Source organism: Heliangelus exortis, chromosome 2, assembly GCF_036169615.1.
Source record: "Heliangelus exortis chromosome 2, bHelExo1.hap1, whole genome shotgun sequence".
Taxonomy (NCBI): Eukaryota; Metazoa; Chordata; class Aves; order Apodiformes; family Trochilidae; genus Heliangelus; species Heliangelus exortis.
In genome coordinates, this window is record NC_092423.1 from 55,516,374 (window position 1) to 55,542,384 (window position 26,011).

Below are 26,011 nucleotides of genomic sequence, written 5' to 3' on the forward strand. Positions count from 1 at the left end.
CAAATTTTAGTTAATACTGAATAAACTTATTAGATCTACTCTTTAAGTGCAGTCTCTGAACGATTTTGAGTAATCATTTTATTTAACTTAGTGTGTTAACCATCTGTTTTAGTCTTATCCAAAGATACATGCACAATGGGAAGAATAGCACTTGAGGCTGCAGTAGCTCATATCTTTCCTGTCCTTCTTGGAGCCTGTGTTGTTTCCCTGCTGCTTTGAGCAGTCCTACAGTTTTTATTTTTCTACTAGTTTGGTTCCCCCAACAGCACTCACATTTCTGAGTAAACGTTTTATGTCACCCCATTTTTTTCTCTTAGGATTTTGTCTTCTACACATAGTTTCTCTCTGTATCCATTCTTTTCCTGTTACATTTCTTTCTTAGGATTGATACACCCAAGGGTGCATAACCAGTTTATATTGCTCTTGTGTATTGATACACCCAAGGGTGCATAACCAGTTTATATTGCTCTTGTGTCAGATCTAATGAGTTTCAGGCTTCCTTCTTACTCCCAGTTCCTTCTTACTCCAGTTCAGTTCATCAGGACTGCACATGTTCTTTCAGCAATTTTCTTGCACACTGCCCCACTCAACTGCTCCAACCTGTTGCTCCCTCAGCAAAATTTTTGGAACAATACTTTTAATTTAAAATAAAAAATTGGAAGGTGCTGTTACTTGGGTTGGTAGCAGCTCATCCACATAGTGTATTTTAAGTTAAATTTCAAAGTGAAAAATTCTTTCAAATTTAAAAAAGGAAGTCTTCCTTTTGAGCACATTAAATGACATGTTTTCTAACACTTGTTCAAGTTGAAATACTAATAAAATCTGTCCCTTTCCTGTGAACAGTCTGTTTCATGGAAGTGTCAAAAATTTCATGGCAAAGTGCCTCCAAACAAAAGCAAAATATAAATATTGTGTAGAGAATTTTCCTTCGTTTTTTCTTCTGTTTAAAATAAAACCTCTAAAACTATCTACCAGCCTGTCTTAACTGTCCTGGAAGACTAAGCCATAAGCCAGTTGTTTGAGCTGTTCCAGAAGCAGTACTGGCAATATGCTATTCTAATTGATGTCTTTAAAGTAGAGACCAACACTTACTATATTGGAATTTATAAAAATGTTTTAGGGCTTCTATACAAGAACAAAATACTGAAATGTACTTAAGACAAATACAAAGGACAGGCAGATAAGTCAGTTGAGCCTATATGTGTCATATTTTATATATTATTTTTTAGCTGAGCATATTGCTGTTCATGTTAGATGGCAGAATCATCACAGTAAAGGAGAAAAAAGAGGATTGTGTAGATTTTTGTAAGGGATTCAAGATATTCTCTTTGATGAACTGGAGGAGAACAGTGTAGTGTAAAAAGATAACCCATTTCTGTGTTACTTTTTATTATATTTGTTGTTCCTGATGACTACAGTGATAACAAAGGAGGAAATTCTACTGTGATAAAATTCTGTGCAAATATAAATAAAAATTTTTTTTGTGATCCAACAATGTTAAACACTGAATTCTGAGAAATGTGAATAGAGAAAGGGCAAAGGATTACAAATGAATATGCACATTACATTGCCTCTAATGAATGATGAATGTACATCAGTAAAATTGTGGTTGTATGGGTCAGCTCAGAGTTTTCCACATGAAATAAATAAGCCATTTACATCTGATTCATTCATGGTTCATCCAACTCAAATTTCAGTTTATGACTCAGAGAATCTAGTCAATATATCCTTCTTGATATCTAGGAAACCAGGAGTCTTTGAGGATATATAGCAAGAAAAGCACGCATACCTAGCTGTTATTCTACAGTACACTGGGATAACTAGAATCTTGGTGGGTCTATTTTTGCTCTACCAAGAAATCAGGAAGATTTGAGTTTCTCTTAGAGGCAGGAGAAATTTAGCATCCTTGATTTATGTGTTCTGCTGGGGATTTAATAATGAAACTGGCATTTATACCAATTGTCATTAACAAATGTCTCAGAAACATTAATTTATATTTCACTTTTGCTTCATTGCATAAACTTATGTGTTTTGCTTTACTGCCAAGGCTGTGTTTTTGCTTTGAAGGGGGGAAAAACCTTCACTGTTGAGGTAGAATATGTTTTGTATAATGCTTACAGAGCAGACTATTCCAGTCATATGGTTGCTGGAACCATCCATTGGAAATAACAACTGATAATCTACATAATGCAAGATCCATAGGTTAAGATGTGTTAAGACATCAGGAAGTGTCATAGCTTACCTCCAAACCAGTAGTTGTATGATAATTGATCCTTCAGGGATGCTTCTAGATTTTGTCTATTGCAGTGAAGGAAGTGTCCAGATTCCTGACAGTAATGGTGACAGTGAATAAAATACAAAAAGATGGTGTTTTAGGTGAATCACAAGTCATTCATTCCAGGCAAGCAAAAGACCACCTCCTGTTATAAGTTATTTAGGAATATCACCACTTAATATTTTATTTACATTAAATCACTTAGGCAATCTGCACGTAACACGATCTGCATAACTTTACTATTTCTAATTTGTGTTTTACCTCATTTCATTTGATCCACAGTGCCACAATAACAGCTGGGACATTAACTTTCAATATGCTCAACTCAAAACATACCAGTTAGGAAACACATTATGACATAACTCCATGACCCTCAAGGTGATTCATACATTATAAATTTGCAAAGCAAGATGTATTTAAAAGATTTTTTTATCTAATTATGTAACATATGTTTAATATGATGAACAAAATTTTTATTGTCTATTTCAAGATCAATAAGAGGAGGCTTCTGTCCTTGATGAAAACACTAGTAACCAGAACAAGTAGTGCAAAAGATAAATTCTATTATGGTGTGCTCCAAGGAGTGGAGGAGTGTCATAGCTAAGAGCTAAGACTGCTCATGCCCATATTTGATTGAAAAAGCGAGGCACTTTTTAGCATAAAATCATCCATCAGTTTTTTAATAATCTTTATTCCTAAGCAATATTTTATATTATGAGAAGAAAAATAAAGATTTCTAGTCATAATTTATTTATTCCCCAAAAGATAAATTTAGGAGCAAACTAATTTAAAACAAAGCTCTATGAAATTCTTTATTTGTCTGGTGATTCAATACATGATTACTCATGTTTGTTAGAGAATATAGCAGTCTGCATTATATAGGCTGCTCACTGGTCTGTGTGCACTGATAATTATAATCTCCTGAAAACAAAACAAAAAAACTTTCTCCAAATGTCTAACATGGATTGTAAATCGAATTATTGAATTTGATGTAAAAAAAATTTCAGGAACTGTGTTTGAACAAGATTATAAATGCAGAAGTAATAAATAATTAACAAGACACCAAATAATTTTATGGTTTTTTCTCAAGCCCAGCCAATATGTTCTTCTTTAGCTATTTGAAATAGCAGAAGAGAGGTGCTTACATGAGTACAACATTAATCCAGACAGATTTTGAATAGTGCAATACATGAGAAAGTTTAAAGATATCTTCAAAAGTGAATGAAAACCACAAGGTTCTTCTGGGGATTCTCATATTAGCTTAGGGGGATTCTCATATTAGCTTAGCACAACTTCTCATATTTCCCAAAAGAGCTGGACTGTGCCATGTTGGCAAAGTTAGGGTAATGACTAATTGCCATTTCTTGTACATGCTTGTGTAAATAATAAGTTCAAACACACTAGTTCAGAAAATGTTACACAGAGTAGATCTGATCTGCTCTAAAAATCCTTAACCTGGTTACTAATGAGGCAAAGATCTTCACAGGGTCATGAAACTTTAAATAAAAACCCATTGGAGACAGATCTTGCATTGTAGCTGGCCTTTTATAACAGTTTATTCTTTCTTTTGTTTTGACCTGTTTAATGGACTTTAAGATAGTATCTAAGATAGCTGCAGATATTCTTATTTACACCAGCTGAATACCTGGACCTCAGTTTGCAGATTAAAACACTGCGTAGCAAAATTTGTCCTTTTAATCCAAGTTGATTTGTTTTCACATCAATTTGGAGTTTTATCCTCTGTCTCTGATTATCACAGCACAGTCCAGTTGACAGTTTGGGGACTGAGCTTGGGTGTACCTCATGGGCCATTTCCACCCAGTTTATCTTGTTGCTTTACCCCCTACCCCACCCCTGGGAAGATGGAGAATAGCTGCACTGAGGCACCATTTCCTGCTACCACAGCTCCACACAGAGCTGGTCTCCTGTTATCATGAAATAATTGTTAGGAACCTAACAGAAGGGATACCAGGGCTGGGAAATTCCCTCTTGTTACCAGCTACACTGCATTCACCCTCCCCTGCTTTGCTTCAGCAAAAGTGGTAATAGTTTGTGTTGCAGAGAAGTAGATGTTCAGCCGTCAGCCACCATACATCCTAGATTGTGCATAACGGCTGTAGGTGGTTTTCTGTGACAAATGCAGAAAAAAGGATTGTCCAGGTCCTGTGGTTGCTAAAGTAGAATTTTAATTTTAAGGAGCTATTTGTCAAGTATTCTAAAAATTAAATGTGGTAGAAAGGAAAAGAATAAGCCACTACATTTTTATATAAAACATAAGAAGTGCATAAACCCAAGAAGATTATTTAAGCCAAATGAGTTAACTGTGGTATTTTCCTTCCTGGCTTAGAAAGGAATCTGGAGGTCTCTGAAGCAATTCTCATGCCTTCAGTCAGGACCAAACATATACTGAAGTAATTCCTGATGTGTGTTATCTTGAGTTGTTCTTAAAAGACTTTTTAACACTAATTGCTTCTTTCCCCATTGCCTGTGGACATTTATAACAGTTTGTAACCTTTCTTTTTCCAATTGAAAATCAGCCATTCCTCACTTCTGAATGTGGTGTGAGGATTTCTTCATGGGTCTTTCATATTACTCTTTTCCTTATGTTACTTTCACATCACCCTCTTACCCATTGTATGAGCAGTATGACATTTTTTTATTCGGTTTGGTTTTTTTGTTTGTTTGTTTTTCATTGTTGGCAGTAGGATGGTGGATTGACTTAGGATCACTATACCATTTGCAGAATTCTCCACATCTCATTTTGTGGAGCTGCTGTCTGGTCAGGCTCTTACCCCCATGGTGAAGTCATTAATAGAATCACAGAATGGTTTGGGTTGGAAGGCAACTTAAAGATAATCTAGGTCCAACACCCCTGCATGGGCAGGGACACCTCCCTTTAGACCAGGTGGCTCAAAGCCCCATCCAACCTGACCCTGAACATTTCTGCAGAGGGGGAGTACAGAACCTGCCTGAGCAACCTGTTCCAGTGTCTCACTGCTCTCATAGTGAAGAATTCCTGCCTAGTATCTAGCTTAAATCTACCCTCTTCCAGTTTAAAGCCACTCTCCCATGTCCTATCATTCCATGCCCTTGTAGAAAGTCCCTCTCCAGGTTTCCTGTAGGCCCTTCCTATTACTAGAAGGCCACTTTAAGGTCTCCCTGGAGCCTTGTCTTCTCCAGGCTAAACAGCCCCAACTCTCTTAGCCCATCTTCATAGGAAAGGTACTCCAGCCCTCTGATCATCTTTGTGGCCTTCTTCTGGACTTGCTCCAACACCTATTAGTCTGACTTCAGTAGTCTTACTAAACTTTTGCAGAAATGAAGGAATAAGTAGGCTGCACAACCTTCTGCTGGTGTTCTCAGGCGAGGCCAATCAGCTGATAAGGGTGCGGCACCCAGTACTGCCTAGAGGGATATAAAAGGCTGCGAGGAGCGGCAGCGACCCGGAGCGCGGCAAACAGGAGCAGGCAAACAGGAACGTGGCACGGCAGTTAGCGAGGCAGTTCGCACAGGCAGGGCAAGCAGGAGGGGCACAGCCACCTCCCAGCTCTCTTGAAGGAGCAATGGTCTCCAAAAAAGCAAAAACTGTTGCTGTTAAGACGCAGGGTGTGTCCATGCAGATGGAACCCCTTAAGAGGGACAGCAAGATGGACGTAGCTGTTCAGGCCTCTGGCTGCGTAGAGTGTCTGAGCCTCGTGTTAGCACCAGAGGACAGTGTGAGTGGAGTCTGTGTGTGATGCGAGCAGGTGAATGACTTGCTACGCCTGGTGGCAGAGCTCAAGGAGGGGGTAGAGAGACTAAGAAGTATTAGGGACAGTGAAAGGAAAATTGACTGGTGGAGTCACACCCTTTCTAACCCAAAAGAAGTCCAGAAGGAGACAGTGAAGCCTTGCCCCTCCTGCCATCAGTCAGTTGGAGCAAATCAGGTGGATGGGAGGGAATGGAAATAGGTCCCTCATCGGAGAGGCAAAAGAATCCCCTCCCAAACCCCACCATCTCCCCAGGTGCCCTTAGAGAACAGATATGACTGGACTCAGAGAATCAGGCAGAGGACAGACAAGAGGAAGATCTTTCTGGAAGGTCTCCTGTTCGCTCCCCGTCTACCAGACAGGTTACAACTACAGCTACAATGAAAAAAAGAAAGGTAGTTGTAGTTGGTGACTCCCTTCTGAGGGGAACTGAGGGCCCTATATGTCCACCAGACCCATCCCACAGGAAGGTCTGCTGCCTTCCTGGGGCCCGGGTGAGGGATATAAGTAGGAGACTCCCCCAGCTAATTTGGCCCTCTGATTATTATCCACTGTTGGTAGTCCAGGCTGGCAGTGATGACATAACTGGAAGAAGTACAAGGGTGATTAAAAAGGACTTCAAGGCACTGGGTCAGTTACTTGATGCATCAGGAGCACAGGTGGTGGTGTTCACCTCAGTTCCAGCAGAAGACCTGAATGAGGAGAGGACTAGGAAAACCTATCATATCAATAGGTGGCTAAGGGGTTGGTGCCACCGGTGGAACTTCGGGTTTTTTGACCATGGGGCAAATTCCATACTACCTAGTGTCCTCAAATCAGATGGGCTTCATCTAACTAACAGGGGGAAAAGGACTCTAGCTTATAAGTTGAAGGGGCTGATAAGGAGGGCTTTAAACTAGGTTTGAAGGGGGATGGGGTTGAAACTGGGCTCTCCAGAAAGGAGCCTAAGGGTGGACTACCCAAGATAAGAGACAAACCAGCAGCCCAGATGAAGTGCATGTACACCAATGCACGCAGCATGAGCAACAAACAAGAGGAGCCGGAAGCCATCGTGCAGCAGGAAAGCTATGATGTAGTCGCTATCATGGAAACGTGGTGGGATGACTCCCATGACTAGAGTGCTGCCATGGGTGGCTACAGGCTCTTCAGAAGGGACAGGCAGGGTAGGAGAGGTGGAGGGGTAGCTGAATATGTTAGAGAGTCTCTTGACTCTGTAGAAATTGAAGTCAGTAATAATAAGGTGGAGTGCCTGTGGGCCAGAATCAGGGGGAAGGCAAACAAGGCTGATATCCTGGTGGGAGTCTGTTACAGACCACCCAATCAGGAGGATGAGTGTGATGAATTATTCTACAAGCAGTTGGCAGATGTTTCAAAATCGTCGTCCCTTGTTCTCGTGGGTGACTTTAACCTGCCAGATGTCTGCTGGGAACTCCACACAGCAGACAGGAGACAGTCTAGGAAATTCATAGAGTGTATAGAGGATAATTTCCTGCTCCAGCTGATAAATGAGCCTATCACAGATGGGGCCCTGCTAGACCTCCTGTTCACAAACAAAGAGGGGCTGGAGGGAGATGCAGTTGTCGGTGGACGTCTGGGACACAGTGATCATGAAATAATAAGAGTTTTCAATACTCAGGGGTGCAAGGAGGGCTGCCAATAAAACCTCTATGTTGGACTTCCGGAGGGCAGATTTTGGCCTATTCAGAGGACTGATTCAGACTGTACCCTGGGAAATAGCCCTTGAAAACAAAGGGGTCCAGGAGGGATGGATGTACTTCAAGAAGCAAGTTTTGAAAGCACAGGAGCAGGCTGTCCCAGTGTGCCAAAAGGCGAGCCGGTGGGGAAGACACCGGTCTGGCTGAACAGAGAGATTTTGAAAGAAATTAAGGTAAAGAAGAGAGCCTACTGATTATGGAAAAAAGGGCTAACTTCTCAGGGAGAATTTAGGAATATAGTTAGGTTGTGTAGAAAGAAAATTAGAGAGACAAAGGCACAACCTGAACTGAATCTTGCTACCTCTGTGAAGTATAACAAAAAGTCATCTACAGATACATCAATAGCAAAAGGAGTGGCAGGGAAAACCTTCATTCTCTACTGGACATGGGTGGGAATATAGTTATCAAAGATGAAGAAAAGGCCGAGGTACTTAACATCTTCTTTGCCTCAGTTTTCAACAGTAAGACATGTTGTCCTGAGGACAGCTGGCTTCTGTAGCTTGTAGAAAGAAACAAGAATCTGAACAGCCCCCCTGTAATCCAGAAGGAAACACTCAGTGACCCAGTGACCTACTGAGCTGCTTGGATCCCCACAAATCTATGGGACCAGATGGGATCCACCCAAGGGTGATGAGAGAGCTGGCAGAAGAGCTCACCAAGCCTCTCTATCATCTACCAACAGTCCTGGCTCACGGGGGACATCCCAGATGATTGGAAGTTGGCGAATGTCACGCCAATCCACAAAAAGGGCCGGAAGGAGAACCCGGAAAACTACAGGCCCGTCAGCCTGACCTCAGTGCCTGGCAGGGTTATGGAACAGATCATCCTGGGGGCAATCACACAGCACCTACGGGATAGACAAGGGATTAGACCCAGCCAGCACAGGTTTAGGAAGGGCATGTCCTGTCTGACCAATCTGATCTCCTTTTATGATCAGGTGACCTGCCTGGTGGATGAGGGGAAGGCTGTGGATGGGGTCTACCTGGACTTCAGCAAGGCCTTTGACACCGTCTCCCACAGCATATTCCTGCAAAAGCTGTCAGCCCACAGCTTGGACAGGGGCACTCTGTGCTGGGTTAGGAACTGGCTGGAGGGCCGGGCCCAGAGAGTGGTGCTGAATGGTGCCGCATCCAGTTGGCGGCCAGTCACTAGTGGTGTCCCCCAGGGATCACTGTTGGTCCCAGTTCTGTTTAATATCTTTATAGATGATTTAGATGAGGGGATTGAGTCCATCATCAGCAAATTTGCAGATGACACTAAGCTGGGGGGGAGTGTCGATCAGCTGGAAGGCAGGAGGGCTCTGCAGAGGGACTTGGACAGACTGGAGAGTTGGGCTGATTCCAACAGGATGAGGTTCAACAAGGCCAAGTGCCAGGTCCTACACTTTGGCCACAACAACCCCATGAAGTGCTACAGGCTGGGGACAGAGTGTCTGGAGAGCAGCCAGGCAGAAAGGGACCTGGGTGTCTGGATTGACAGGAAGCTGAACATGAGCCAGCAGTGTGCCCAGGTAGCCAAGAAGGCCAATGGCATCCTGGCCTGCATCAGGAACAGTGTGGCCAGCAGGTCCAAGGAAGTGATTCTTTCCCTGTACTCAGTGCTGGTGAGGCCACACCTCAAGTCCTGTGTCCAGTACTGGGCCCCTCAGGACATTGAGATCCTGGAGCAGGTCCAAAGGAGGGCAACTAGGCTGGTGAAGGGACTCCAGCACAAGTCTGATAAGGTGAGGCTGAGGGAGCTGGGGCTGTTCAGCCTGGAGAAGAGGAGGCTCAGAGGAGACCTCATCACTCTCTACAACTACCTGAAAGGAGGTTGTAGCCAGGTGGGGGTTGGTCTCTTTTCCCAGGCAGCCCTCAGCAAGACAGGAGGGCATGGTCTCAAGGTGTGTCTGGGGAGGTTTAGGTTGGATATTAGAAAGAATTTCTTTACCAAGAGGGTGATCAGACATTGGAATGGGCTGCCCAGGGAAGTAGTGGATTCTCCATCCCTGGAGATATTTAAAAAGAGACTGGATGTGACACTTAGTGCCATGGTCTGGTAACTGCAGCAGTAGTGGATCAAGGGTTGGACTTGATGATCTCAGAGGTCCCTTCCAACCCAGCCGATTCTATGATTCTATGAAATACCTGGAAGTAAGTGGAAGGTAAAATGCTACAGATATTTATTGTTGTTATACATTCAGGATTAACCTGATCTCCTTCTTTGATAAAGGATAGTAGATTCTTCTCAGACAGGAGAGAAAGAATCTGGTTTGTCAAATATCAATAAAACATTTGATATCCTACAATGATCAAAATTATTAGCTAAACCAGGAAAGCTGGGGTTTGAGAGAGCTTTGCAAAGTTGGTTTTATCTGGCAAATAGGCTTTTCTTACAGTTTATACTGGTGTGTTAACAGAGCTTAGAGTTGCTCTAATGTAGCAATTGTAGTTAATGTAGCAAGCAATCTCAGGATGGCTTTGAGCCACTATTCTAAAGTAATCAGGAAAATGCTATATATCAAGCAAAATCATTTCAGTAGAGAAATGCAGAAATCTTGATCAACTCTGAAATAAAAATACAATGCTAAGACCTCCAGAATACTCACTTAATCACAAGTGCAAGTGGGAACAGAGGTAGGAGGAAGAAAACAGAAAATCTATTTTCCAAGTAGACTTGTGTTCATAAAAATGTCAGCTGAGAGATGTTATCATTGCTCTTTAAAAAGTCATCAGATATAAATCCCAAAGAACAGAAGTTGTTTAAAGCAAGTGAATGTAATTGAATAAAATACCAGATGAAACAGCATCTTTAAAATCTCAATGGATAGATTTTGGGGTGGAAGTCAGGTGTATCACACTTGATGGGATGAAGTGCTAAACCTGCATTTCAGAAGTAGTCATAGAGTAAAAAAGCTCTCAAAAGGGAGTCAACAAGATTTTCTAAGCAGAAGTACTTGTAAGTAGTTAGAGTGGGAAGGAACACAGCTTGGGGACTGGAAACTTAATTCCAGTTCTCGGTGTTGTGTTGGCTTGAAATTTCAGGGCCTGGTTCAGGAAGGAAGTGCAGTTTTGAAGTTAATTTGGCTTATATGTAATGCAACCTTAGTCCTAAAAGGACACTAAAAAGTGGGATTGCCTAGAAACATAGCCTCTTAATATAACTGTGCTGCAAACATATCATGCTTTGGATTTAAGTGTGTACATTTTGTTCATACACTGAATGATAAGCATAAAGCAGATAAGCAATATAATAAAATTCACATAGAAAAATGTTTAGTTTGGTCACTGGAAAACTGCTTCTAAAGTAATGCGTGTTCAAATCTAAAAGAAGTAGAAAATACATCTAAAGGACTTTTTTTGAAAGGCTAGGAAAAATAAAAATGTATATTCATATTAAGGAACTCTTGTAGATGTTTATATCCTTGAATGAAAGCCACTTTTGTGAGATTATTTTTAAAATGTCACTGCTGCTTTCTGTACTCATGTACTCACCAGCAATAGATTAATTTAAATTGTTAATAATTTGAGTGTTTAGAAATGTGCTATTATACGCACTTGTTTTTCTTCTGTGGTGTTAAGAACACGATAGAAAGTCATCGCCTGATAGCTGAATAGCAGTAATCAGCTCTATCATTTAGCCTGCCACACTTACAAAAAAATTAATTTGCTTAGATAACATTGAAAACATAATTTATTGAACTTTGATAATTGTCTTGGGTCATTTCACTGTATTTTACAGTGGAATTTTATAGTGGAAACAATGATATTATGTGCTTTGTTTCTTGCTTTAGAAGAAGATTTTTTTAAGCACTATTTTTAACCAATCCAGTATTTGCTGGTCTTGAAAAAGAAATCATGGGAAGTCTTGAACACTGAAGGCTGATATAAGATAGCTATATTATGTATATTCTGAAGTATTTGGACTGGCATGGGCTGGCATGCATTAAACCAAAAATTTTTGATCCATGTGAGTACACAATTGTCACGGTTTAACACTGGCCCGGCAATTAAACCAAGTGACAGATGCTCTCTATTAATCTCTCTCTCCTCCCTGATAAAGAAAGGAGAGAGAATAAGGGAGAGAGACTTATGAGTTGGAAACTAAACAATACAACTTTAATGAAACAGTAATGATAAATAGGAAAAATTACCAAATATATACAAATATACAGGAAAATTGATACCACGTTCCTTCCCCCTTTTCCCCCAGTAACTCTCACGTCACCACCGAGGCTGCAGGGCAGCCCTGGGAAAGTCCAGGCTGGACTCCTGGAGTCAGCAGCAGTCGGGAACTGGAGGCAGGAACACACAGATTCAGGCTGGCATGGATCAGGACCACAGGCAGACAAAGGATGGAATCCTCCCAGGATGCCGAAGGAAACAAGGAATGGGTGAAGAAAGGGAAGCAGGAAAGGCAGGAAGGGCAGGAAGCAGGAAAACCCTTGTGATCCCTCAAATTTATACTGAGTATGACGTGTATGGGATGGAATACTCTGTTTGGTCAATTCTGGCATCTATCTTGTCCATGCCTCCCCAAAGGAGGGCTGCAGGTGGGACCTCTTTATCCCTTCTGGAGGGTAAAATGTTCCTCAGAGCTGAGCAGTGCCCTTGGCTCTGCATACCAGTCTCTAGCAGTAACTATAAACATCGAGTGTTATCAGTCCTAGAAACACACACTGTCTGAGAAACTTGCTCTTAATTTCAGCAAGTGCAACTACTTACAAGAGACTTAGCTAAAAGCAAAAGTACAAGACAGAAAATCACCTTTATCCTGGCCCAAACCAGGACAACCATGGACAACCAGGACATTCCTCATAATCAAGTAATGTGTGGCAATGGTGTGTAATTGGAACTTGAGGACATAGAAGAATATAACTATCTAGGGGGTTCACCCAGATGCTTTCATTTTCAATCAAGTGGTACAGAGGAAACTAAAGATGTCCTTGGGTATTATTTAATGGAGTATTATTAACTATCACAGGAATATTATGAACTTCAGATATATCTTGGAGGTAAGAATACTTAATTTGTAAACATTTATGAAAATATTTTGTTTTGGTACAGGGCTTCTTCTAGTTTTTATTGTTAATATCATAATAAAAATTACTTCATATACTAAATTTGGCCAGTGCAACACAAAAGAAAAAATCTTCATCAAGTTCTTCATCAAGAATGCAGAACCAGTACTAAGTCTCACTGGAATAATTTTTTTTTTTTTTTTTTTTTTTTTTAGAGTCTGAAATAGCATTTCAAAGCCCAATCAAAGAAAATAACTAGTTTCAAATGTGAAAACACATGGTAGTTCCTATTTTTTAACTATTGTTGCTAGAAAAGAAACTGGCCAAACTCAAATCTAAATCACATTTAGATAGTGTTTCAAACCATAAATATATATTCTGCCAGAACGTTTTTTTTTTTTCCTCTGTTCCACTTTTTTTTCTGCATTCCTTTCACTCCAGAAGCAGCACAGATGGAAGAGAAAAGGGGGTGGGTGGGAGAAAGGTGAACCACACCTGTTACAAATCCCTGTGAAAAAAAATAACTTCCACAGCTTTTATGCTATTATTGTTTGTTTTAATAATGCAGTATTAGTAATTACCATCCTAGCCACCATGCAATCTGCCTCGATTTATCCCAGGGCTGAAAACAGAAAGATAAATAGCAGCTCACTGGTATTCTTTCTTTAAGTCACTTGTGGGGCGGGAGTCCTTAAGGCATGACACCACCTGCACAGCAGAAGGAAGTATGACTTGTGGGATTCTTTTTGTTTTGGCAGCCAAGTACCAGTGATATGTTGCTAGAACCATAGCTTATGATGGCTGAATGCATTCCACCTTTATTGTGCTTTTTTGCTGTTTGTAAATGGCAGCAGCAGAGCCTCTATGAATCATCTTTTGTGCAATTGTGTGTTAGGTATAAACTCTGTTAATCTGCCTGAAATAACAAGGATTAATTACTGGGTAAGGACATGATACACTACTTAGACAGCTCACAATTTACCTGTGTGTCAATCTTGATGCTCATTTAGGTTTTTCTTTCTGTCTTTGCATCTCATCTTGACAGGTGTGTGCCCAATCACTGTGAACACGGTGGCAAATGCACCCAGACGTGGGACAGCTTCAAGTGCACTTGCGATGAAACCGGATACAGTGGCGCCACTTGTCATAACTGTAAGCTGCCCTGCAGTTTTGAAATTGCAATGGGGTGAGAAGGCACTGATGTCTTTTGGTTGAGATAAAAAGCCAAGGTCTTACCCTCTGGTTGTTAGAGATCCTGAAGCCTTTGTTTGAATAGGTTGGCTTAATCACAGTCTCCATTATAAATACATCCCTGTGTAGACAGAGCACTGTGCTGCACTGTTCAACAGACCAAAGCAGTGCATCTGTCTTACTTGGGTGTACTGAGGAAACATCCTCATCAATTGCATGCCAGAGTTTCAGGTGGACACAGTGAATCTGCTCTAAGCTGTTCAGGAGGGCTGCTAAGTGCTGCTGGAGGGATGCTTGTTCAGGTTGCTAATCCCAAAGGATGTTTATATTTTAGTTACTGGCCATTCTAAAATAAAATTATTTACTCTGTTACGAGTTTGTCAAATAAGAATATTTCCTATAAGGTCCACATACCCCACACTATTAAAGCACAAACACAGAAAGAAGAGAAGAATGTTTGGTTGCTCTTTTTATAGATTTTGAGCATTTTAGGCAGTCAGTGACAAGTATTCTGTTCCTTCTACTGTATACTACAAATGTGATTTTAATCTGCAAAGTGTATTTCAAACTATCTGAAAGATGCACAAAACATATCCAGTTCTTACTTTTCTCCCTTTTTTCTTAAGCAAATAACCTTTTAATATTGAGGAGAGAGTAGAAATGCTTCTGAACAGGTAAAAAGTTAAAATTGAAGCCAGTATTTATATAGATCTGAATTTGTGTTACTTCACTATTTACTTTAACTACCACTGCATAAAATTTTATGAAGATAACTGCAGAATTTTTTACTTTTTAACAAAAAAGATCCCAAAACAATTGAGAAAATGTTGACAATTAATGGTTGTCTCTATTTTCAGATAAAAAACCTATTTGGTTTTTTAAGAGGAATGTTATTTTATATAATAACTATTAATACATGTATATGCATTGAATGGCAAAGTTCTCCATGATCAGGCAACTAAACTGGTAAAAGTGAAGGAGTTCAATGGCAAATTAAAAGTATTATTATTTAAAGTACAGTATTGGAAGAAAAATTACATGGGCCATGGGCAGCCCTTTTTACACTGAACTGAATGTGCATAGTGATGGTTTTGTTGCTCTAATCTTGGGAAAGAAAACACAGAATTTACAGTGATGTAGTATTCCAGTGAAATAAAAAAACCAAAACAAAACAACATTCATATGTATTTCTGAAAGTGTACTATTTATAGAGGTTTGGCTGATCCACTACAGCCACTTGTAAAATATGGTTTCTATGCATTCAATAGGCTGTTTAAAGATTTGGCTACAGAAATGCAGGTGTGGAAGCTCAGTTGAATAAGCATATATAGTGAACTTTTGAAAATAAATGTGATCTGTTATAAGAAAATGTAACATGCTGGGTCCAGCAGCCTGCCAGAGATGAGACTGCTGTAGCTGCATTCTCCTTAGATCCAATCAGTAGTATGATTATAGATGCATCCTCAATAGACGTGGACCCACAGAGCCCATACGGATGGCTGGTCATATAGCTCATAGACAGAGCATGGACATGAACACAGAACCTATGGCCTCATCCTGCTCCCCTCTCTGAATGATCAGGAAGGATGTTCACTAGTGAGCATAATGAACATCCACATCTACACATGGTGGATCCCTCCATTGGCTCAATTTAGGCACCCAGTCAACCAAGTCAACCAAGGCCCTGGATCCCAGACTCCGCAGTTGCTGATGCTGATGCAGATACTGGGTGGATCAGCAGTGGATTATTTGGGCTCCCCCTCTTGCCATTGTCTGTACACATTTTTTTTGAGGTGTAGATGAGCTTTTAAATCATAACCTAACAAAGTTCAGCTTTCTTCTTGAATTCCAAAGAAAAGTATCAAGGAGAAATTAATCACATCACTTCTGAAATCACATTTATTACAAAGGAAAGAATAATAATCCAAGAAGCTGTGAACAATTATCTTAATAGGATTTTCATCTGCCTTTTGTGGATAAGACAGTGCAATAAGGCAAGTAAAGGTATTGCTGGGCTGTTATCAAAAGGGGGATTAGGAGTACATTGTCCCATCCTTATCTATGAAATTGATAATGTGTGTGGGATTACAGCTGTCCAGGTCATTTGGAGACACATTGCTCAAGAACCTTTACTTTTTTAATTCAGGCAAAGTTATTAACTGTTTTGTTTTATGTGTGTGTGTAAAGAACATAAATTCAATTTTTACCATGTGTGTTCCTAAACTTTTAGAAGTTGACTTTCTTGCAAAAGAAGGGTGAGCAGAAAGTTACTCACTTGATAGATATTTTGTCAGAATATGTGAAGTCTTAACATCTTTCTAAAGAATAGAATATAGTGAGTGAAAGCCAAAACCTGCAACATCAATCTATAAATCAAGGCAACCTTAACTCTTCCTTTATTGAACAGCAAATATCTATCAGTATTTGCAAGGACATGCTCCATCCATTCTTACAGTATCATGTATAGCTGCAAATAATGATGGGCATTGTTAAAACTTGTCAAAGGTTGTAGCTATACTGTACTGAGGTCTGGGGGATCAGATCTGATACAGTGGTACTTATCTTTCCTACTTGTGCGGTGTGCGTATGAGCTCAAACATTCTTGGTGTGCTGCCTTTTATGCATTCTGATGTTGGTGGCAATAGCAGTACAAAAGTGATATTGGGGGAGCAGGGAAGTTGGAATGGTAGCTGGTGTAAAAGTGTCTGAAATCAATTTTAAACAGCATTGCAGGTTGTATGAAAAAGTTGTAAAATTAAGCAGATATGATTCTATGGGGCAGAAAAGTGGCTAAGTCCAGATAGAAATTGTTCGGTACCGTTATATATTTCTTTTCTCAATGTATGTTTGTGCTGTGAGTATAACAGGACATTTCTTAAAGAGGTTGGAAACAAAACTACATTAGTGGGGATTGTACCTGCATAGCTGATGATTTTCATGACTTTGAATTGTGCCGAATTTAAAGGAACAAGGTAGTTCTGTGTTAGTGAAAGTTTTTTTCCAGTGAATTAATTTTGGTTTGGTCAGGGAATTCAACACTATGCTGAGCTTTTGACCTGGCAAGGCTGCAGCCTTGACTGAATTTCAGATCAGAGCTTTAGTTTTCTTTAAAATTGAAATTCAAAGGCAAACTCAAGGGATGAACTCCCTGAAGTGAAATGGAGAAATATGTTGCATGAAATCCTTGTGAATGAAAATGGCTTTGTTTCATACAGGTCTAATCATAATATATTTATAGTATAATAGTGAAAACAACAGTCTAGAGAGATGGAGAAATATGTGTTCTAGGCCTGAGACAAAGTAAACAAACAAACAAACAAACAACCCCCCCCCCAAAAAAAAACTCTACAGAAAGAAAAACTGTAAATAAATCTGAAATAACTTTAATTTGTATTATCTCTCAAATGTGCAAATCAATTGCACACATTTTCATTTTAAGATCATGAAATACTTCGCTTTTCAGAACATGATGTTGTTACAGGAAGGCTCTTCATCTTTCAAAGACCCACCAAAATCTCCAGCCTTTGTGTCCACTGTTTTTTCTGTCAGAAGCTTAAGCTGCCATTCACAGAAAAAGATATCTCTATTCCACAATAATTTGTTTCATCAAAACTACAGCTGGGTCCCTGGAGCACAATGGTGAATTAACTAAAATACTGGAAAGTGGTATATCTCATTGCATGGTAAATACTCTAAAAATCTACCAGATTTCATGTGCTGAAAAGATCCTCAGTGCCAAAGGAAATGCTGTGGCCTGGCAGGTATCACTTTTATGATTAGACAATAATAAAAGGTCACTGAATGTATTTATTTAAAAATAATTATTTACAGTGATGGAGAGTAACAAAATTATTTAAAATTCATTATTAGGGTTACAATTAACAGCATCATCCTTATTAGCTGTTAGATTTATTTATCCCTCTCTAATTAACCTTTATAGCCTACTAAAGGCTGACTTGCCATGCCAAGTTATATGTCTCAGTATTGTATCTAAGGTGCTTCCTGCTGTTTATAGCTTCTTTAAAAGTAGTATAAATTTATAAATCATGTATCAGGATACATAATGATCAGTCAGGTTTCTTTTTCTCAGATTTTTTAATATATAACTCAATGGATTCTTACTTTAGAATCTGCATGTAGGTGAAATACAAAAAAGGATTTATTGAGTTTACCATGATGATGATGATGTATCTACATACCAACTTTGTTAGATTTAGGAAAAAGACAGGAGTACCTAGCTTGATCATATTTGCCTTCTCCTAATGATTTCCAGTAGCAAAAAAAGTCAATCTTGCACGTAAAAGATTAATCTTATTTATATCCAACTTTGAGAGACAACTTTTTTTCTTCTTTAATTGCATCTTTAAACAAACACTGTCCATATGTTTATAGACGTACAGGCTTCATTCCTTTGAGAATATTGGACAGGAAAGGGTTTGCTTATAAATATTCAGTTATTCCATATGAGGGACTAACATCCATCTCACAATCTGTTGCCTGTTGGTTCTGTTAAAGCAATTGGAGAACACAGACTTACATACTCATGTCAATAGGAGAGGCATTAATTGCATTAGAATATACAGAGAATGCAACTCTGTTGAGAAAGGACATGTACAATTTTAATGTATTCAGATTGTCAGTGTGCTCCATTTTTTTCCAAAATGAGTATTTGAAACAATGTAGTGATTCTTAGTTGCAATATAACAGACCTTGACCTCTGAATTCTCTGGCTTTCTCTCCTCATAGCTTGTTGTGAATAAATGTTACTCTATTTTGGAACATGAATCAAAGTTAATGAGGAATAAAATGCTAATCTGCTCTTGAAATGATAAATATATTATATGGCAGTGGAATTCTAATGACCATTGATACTTTTTCCCAGGGATATTGACCTTCTCCCTAAAACGAAATATTACTTTCATTATGAGTTTAATATTCTAATATCTAAAAACAAACTTTGAGTAAGAAACATTGCACACATTGTAGAATAATAATTTGGATTCATGATTATTGCCAGAATCAGTAATTAGAAACCAAAATTTAATCTGCATAGGCTGTGGTCTTCAGCAAGACATTAATTCAATTTGGAATAACTGATTTTCCTGTATTCCATAAATGAAGAAACACCTGAAACACTGGACTCTCTACATTTAGAATCTAGATAAGAGAGGATGGCATGATATTTTCCTGTCAGCAGCTTGGGAAAGAGTTTCATAGCAGGAAAGCAAACACATAATTTGGCAAAAATGTGCTCTGAATTTTAAGGGGCAGGAGGGTTAAGTCATGTCAAACAGATTTTCCATTTAATAGGAAACTGGAAGAGTTCTGAGATCAACCCAATTATTCTTTGTGGTCTGATACAGATTTATTAGAAAAGGTAAAGGCCTTGCAGTTTTACAAGCATATTACTTCATTATTTGATCAAGAAAGAGTTCTTTTAACGAGTCATAAACTACGTGTACAGAAGCTTTTTTTTCTTTCATACAGTTTAATAGAGGGCAGGGGAAAGCAGTGTCGCAGGCTATCTTAATTGTTCAACCTAATCTGAGTGAAATAAGCTAGACTGTCCACTAAATAGCAAGTTTGTTTAAGTTCTGATGAATCAAGTTGCAGACCTATAGGCACATAAAGGTACTAATTATTCTCAAGGGAATATACAGGCAGCAAGAGTACCTCCAGGAAGCAGAACAATAAAAATTTCACTAGATAATCTGAGTGTGGATTGTCCTTACTGTCAAAACACAAGAAAAGCACCTCTGAATTTTCTACCATCTGACAAGATGATAGCAGTGTGCATAATGCTGAGTATTATTGGCCCCACATTGTTCACTAGACCATGCACTGAAGTGCCTCATCTGCAAGGATTTTAAATATCTTCAGAGAGATGATTCCACCACCTCCCCAGGCACCTCCTAATTTCACTACCTCTCTTCTCTTCTCTTCTCTTCTCTTCTCTTCTCTTCTCTTCTCTTCTCTTCTCTTCTCTTCTCTTCTCTTCTCTTCTCTTCTCTTCTCTTCTCTTCTCTTCTCTTCTCTTCTCTTCTCTTCTCTTCTCTTCTCTTCTCTTCTCTTCTCTTCTCTCTATTCTATTCTGTTCTAGCCTAGCATAACCTAGCCTATAAATAGGGTAAGAATCAGAGGGTAATTCCCCTATAACTCACAGGGGAGTAGAAATTATCTTGCTCTACCTAACAAAATCTCTATTTTAGTAAACTTAATATATTAATATTTTTTTCCTTAGTATATCACTCTTTGAAGATTAACTCTCAGGTCAAGGTGGAGGAGACATAATATAGTCAACATTGCCAGCTGTAGACTAGAGTTATCTTGTCTTTGCTGAGAACGAGACTTCAATTTATGTCATTAAGGATTTCATTTTGATAGAATTTGGTTTTGTCTTTCAAGTACAATATGCAACCTTCAACATCAAAACCAGAACAGAAAGTTTCCAAGACCCATAGGTAAAACTTAACTCTATGTTGGTACAGCCCTGCCCTAAGAAAGAAGAATCAAACAAAGCCATATCCCAGAGGATGAAAATGGAGAGGACTATTTTTTCTATAGTATTTCTAGGCTTCTATCCTATCTCAGGCATCTAAAGGGCAGGTGCAAGAAAGATGGAGCCAGACACTTTTCAGTAGTTCCCAGTGACAGGACTGGTTTTATTACAACCAGGCTAATTGCGTTTAGTCCTGTCAAGACTGAGCCTTGTTAGCTTTTTAAGGAAAAGCAGGTCTTTATTTAAAAAAACAATTAATATCTATTTCAAATCGATAAATTTAAACCTGTTTCTTCCCTCTTCTTTTTAGTTCTCTAGTCTTGTTACATGGGTGTTGGCAAGTGAACCTTGTAAATTTGTATGAAATACAAACTGTATGATACATCTTCAGTCAGAGATATGTCCCTGACTTGTATATCTCTGTTCATAACTGTTATTTTTCTTACTTCTGATTTCTTTCAGCCTTTGCATATTCAAAGAGTTCCTTAGAAGTTATTAGAAATTACTCAGTGTAACTTTTGTTTTCCTGGTGAAGTGGCATTACCTCTTAAACATATTTCTGATATTAGATTCAAGTTTAGCTTTCTTACATAAAATATATAGTAAAATATTTAGAAAATATTTATCATTCTGTCATACCAGGATAGCAAACAAATTATAGGGACTTTCAATGTGACTAAATAATGGTGATGATTTAGTATGACTAATGAGGGAAATGACTGGTATGACATGGTTAGGCACCTTCTACTAATAATGAAAACACATTTCTAATTGTTGGAATTTTGTTCTCAGCTGTTAAAAGATTGGGGATGGGGAAGGAGATATAAATAATTTTTTTCAAATATGTAGTAAATTCTTATTTATTATAAAAACTTACTTTGTTTGTCATTTCAGTACCATAGATTCTAGTAACTTCTACTGCTAGTAATTTCTTGTCTGCTGAGCTGAGCACTGCTCTGCACTAGGCAGCCTGAATTGCAGCCTGTATTTGGGAAACGTATTAGTTTTTTGCAGGAAACTGTAACCTGCACTCTATTGTTATTCAGAATGTATAACCAAATATTGTTTCCTGAGGGATGGTTAAAAGAGAACATATAATTAAGAACAGATAACCTTACAACAACCCATGTATGCTGTAAAATCAAAGTCAGAATTAATCCTAGCCTGAAAAGAACTCTGCATGTAAAGGCTTCAGAATTAATTAGCTTATATTTTTCCATCAAAAATTCTGTTTACTTCACTGTTAAACCACTTTGACTGCAGAAAAAAGTCTCAAGGTGTTGTTATTAAAATCCCATCAACATCCATTAGAAAAAAAAAAAAATAACATGTTTAGAAGCCACCCTGTGACCCTAGATAACCGGACATTATCTATGGTTTGTGACATTCCTATGTACATTAGGTAGTGTACAAAGATTTGATAAATTCTACATTCATAATGAATTTTCCTATGTGTGGAAGGCAGTATGATCAATCTGATAGGACTGAAGATTGAGAAGTATTATACTGTTACGGTCTGAGGTAACAATAAAATTTATTTTTGTTTTGGATCCGTGAAACAAAGTCCAAACGTAGAAGGGTCAGGTGCAAGCAGATTTTATTTGATAATTGACACAAGCAAAACGATAGAACCAGGCAAAAGAGGGAGAGAGAAAAAGAAGAAATAAGAGAGAGAGAGAAAAGTGGAGAAAAAGAGTAAGAAAGTGGGAAGAAAGAATGAGAGAGAGAGAGGGTCACCACCAGGGAACCAGCTGCCCTATGAGTTTCTTCAAGATGGCGCTGATCCTGGACAGGGCCCTGTCACAGTTTAACACTGGCCCAGCAATTAAACCGAGTGACAGATGCTCTCTATTAATCTCTCTCTCCTCCCTGATAAAGAAAGGAGAGAGAATAAGGGAGAGAGACTTATGAGTTGGAAACTAAACTGTACAACTTTAATGAAACAGTAATGATAAATAGGAAAAATTACCAAATATATACAAATATACAGGAAAATTGATACCACGTTCCTTCCCCCTTTTCCCCCAATAACTCTCACGTCACCACCGAGGCTGCAGGGCAGCCCTGGGAAAGTCCAGGCTGGACTCCTGGAGTCAGCAGCAGTCGGGAACTGGAGGCAGGAACACACAGATATGGGCTGGCATGGATCAGGACCACAGGCAGACAAAGGACGGAATCCTCCCAGGATGCCGAAGGAAACAAGGAATGGGTGAAGAAAGGGAAGCAGGAAAGGCAGGAAGGGCAGGAAGCAGGAAAACCCTTGTGATCCCTCAAATTTATACTGAGTATGACGTGTATGGGATGGAATACTCTGTTTGGTCAATTCTGGCATCTATCTTGTCCATGCCTCCCCAAAGGAGGGCTGCAGGTGGGACCTCTTTATTCCTTCTGGAGGGTAAAATGTTCCTCAGAGCTGAGCAGTGCCCTTGGCTCTGCATACCAGTCTCTAGCAGTAACTATAAACATCGAGTGTTATCAGTCCTAGAAGCAGACACTGTCTGAGAAACTTGCTGTTAATTTCTTTTCCTCTTTTGTACAATAAGAATAATGATGCTTTGAGATCTGTGAAAAACATTACAAGCCGAAAAGCTTTTTGGAAAAAAAAAATCTTGAAAAAAAAAATAAATCTCTTTTCATTTCAAAATTTTAATAATGACAGATGATAATTGTAAAATCAGACCCTCATTTATGACACTGGAAACATGCTAAATGTTGGCAAGCTAATGCTTTAATTAAAAAATGTATGTTGAAAACAAAATATTAAATAAAATTATGAAACTTTCTTCCCCGATTTTTCCTGGGAGGGAAAGTAAGCTTTAAAAAAATGATAACCACCTCCAGTTACTGCCTCATAATAGTGTTCAGATTTATAATGTGGTTTTATGAAGAAGCATTGTACTGCATGTAGAATAACAAAGAAGAGAGCAGAGTCCCAAAGACCTTTGTGCTCCCTGTGCACATGATTTGAGAAGAGTTTTGAGAGAGGACTTTGACTGCCCTAGATAATCTGCTGGAGAGAGAAGAGGCTTTGTAATTAGTTTCGTGTTGCATCCCAGGTCTCAGACTGATGGCCGTCACTGCAAAAGTGTCTAAAGATTGAATTCCCAAGCTTCCTTAAACAGGAAACATTCATCTTTTCTGGAATGGATACTTGAAAATACAAAATGAAATAGAGCAATTCAGACTTAATCCCAAAATGAAGGTGAAGCAGTGGAGCTCTCCTTCTGCAATAGGCTGCTTGGAGTAGGAACCTGCTGAGTCTTGTTAGGCACAACTCCCTTGCAATTTACCATTACTTTACTAGAGGTCACCCTTTGAGCTAGCTTAGTTGTTTTTTTCCTGGACACAGAAATTTGGTGGATAATATTCTTATGTTTTGTGCCTTAAAGCAATGAAAAATATTATTGCCTTGTACCTCTGCTGATGAGATTAAAGGTTAATTATCTCTCAGGCCTGGCTGGCAACTCTGAAAGAGTGTAATAGTATTATTTTGTCACAAGCTGAAGCCACAGGAAGTGTTGTACTTCTGGAAGGAAGTGGAGAATAAGGATAAGGAAAGACAAAATACAGAAATTCAATTGAAGAGTAACAGAACATGGCAGCTCATTTTTTTTACTGCTTTGTTTGCCCTGTAACATTGTTTTGTTTAGTGTTATTAGTAGACGTACTTAAACTTTGATGTAGTTTTTCATTTTCTCAGTACAAGTCTTATCTTACTACTTACATGTACTTAAGAACTTAGCTGTAAATCTTGCACTTTTCATTTTAGTTTACTGGAACTATGCAGTCTTATTTTGAATATCATCTTGCAAATTTTTAAGCACATATATCCCTATGTATCTTTTACATTAACTCATTTATCATATCATAAGCCTTAATCACCTAATCACTTGTTTTAGAAAAAGGTTTTAGAAAACAAGTGATTACATGTTTGGATTACATGTCGCTTTGGCTGTGGTTGCTCTGTTGTATATGATATTTTCATTGATGTTTTAAGGCTTGGAAGGAACTAGTAGATTCTTTAAAACAGGAAATTCTGAAATTCTTAAATATGCCTCTCCTTTTCAAACTCTTTTCTGTTTTCATCATTTTCACATTTCTGAATTCCTTTGTGGTTGCCTGTCAACCTCAAACTGTCTCCTCTCCTTATCATTCCTTCTCTAATAATGGTTTGGGTTTTTTCTCTTCACCCCATCTTATTCTTTTCTTTCATCAGCTTGGATGACCGTTATCAAACACATTCTGCAGTTTAGAAAGCTCTGCTGGGAACTTCAGCCAGGTCTTGATCACTTGAACTACTTGTCAGGCAGTAAGCTACTGATCACAGAGAGGGAGATTTTTTGAATATCAGTGTAGCTGAACAGACTCTGTAAAAAGTTAAATGCAACAATAAATAAAAGGTGAAGTGGATACAGGAGATAGTCCCTATGTTCTGACTTTCTGTTAGAAGAAAAATATTGTTCCATATTGAACAACCCGAAAGAGGTGGTGGTCATGCTGCAGCTCTATGATCCCAGATCCTACCAATAACAAGGCTGAAGATTTATTCCCAAGAAGCACATGCACACAAAGCACACATCTACACTACGTAACAATACACTGGTCAGCCACACAGGCACAAAGTGCAATCACATATAACCATGGAGAGCACCAATGGCCTCACTCTTCTTTCCACTCTGGCTGAGCAGGATGGAGGACCACTGGAAGGACTATACATATGTATGTATAGAATGGATCCTTCCAACAGCAGGGCTCAGGCTATCCGTCTTCCCAGTAGCTGGCCTTGGATCCCAGTCTCCCCCATTTCTTTAACCTGTACATACAACCCCTGAGGCAGCAGTTCTACTTCAATTACTGGCACAGACCATTGCATGCACACATCCATAGCTGGCCAGGACTTTCCAGGTCCCCATGGTTGACCCCCATGCTCTCATGCCTAGAGATCTTGTGAACACAGTGAGGAAAAAATAGAGAGGAGAAAAAAGTTTGAGGCCAAGCAAAACATATACTTGGTGGAAGTATGTCTGATTTTATTCATCAGTCAGTGCTCTTTTATAGTGCACAGTAAATATGGTATCACAATAGGGTGGATTGTTTTAAAAGAAAGATACAATAAGCAATGATCATGGTTTTGCTAGCTGTAGACATTGCTAACAAGACACAGCATTCTCCCACAATGAACCATCCTGGCTAAGGCCAGAAGTTAATAGAATACATAATCCCTTTATTCAGAATAGGTGTCCTCCAAATTCATTGCTATCTTTTCTGACAATGAGCCTTGCCTCATCTTTATTTTTCTGGCAGCAGGCCTTGTCTCGTTGATATCTTTGGTCAGCCTTGCTTTGCAGCGTAGGACATTGCCTTTTTGCTAGCTCTCAGGTCTCTCAAATTATCAAGGCAGCCCTTCACATAGAGATACTCAGGTGCTCTCACACCCAGAGCTGGCCCTTTGAGACTGACTTGCTGCTTCTTGCTTTCAGACCACTTCTAATGCTTGTGGACCAGTTCATCTTGACTTTCATGAGCCCTCACACTCCCACACACTTGCACGGGCTCTGATGGCTGACCCCAGGGACACAGCGG

The 26,011-nt window shown here is 39.1% G+C and overlaps 1 protein-coding gene across 1 annotated transcript in view; it reads left to right on the top strand.

Annotated features, from left to right (window-relative positions):
* Positions 1-26,011, top strand: part of CNTNAP2 (contactin associated protein 2) — an 830,415-nt gene that overhangs the window by 548,093 nt on the left and 256,311 nt on the right. Inside the window, exon 11 of the mRNA XM_071736230.1 lies at positions 13,784-13,890. Within this exon, the coding sequence (XP_071592331.1) occupies positions 13,784-13,890 (107 nt within the window). The remainder of the gene's footprint in view (positions 1-13,783; positions 13,891-26,011) is intronic.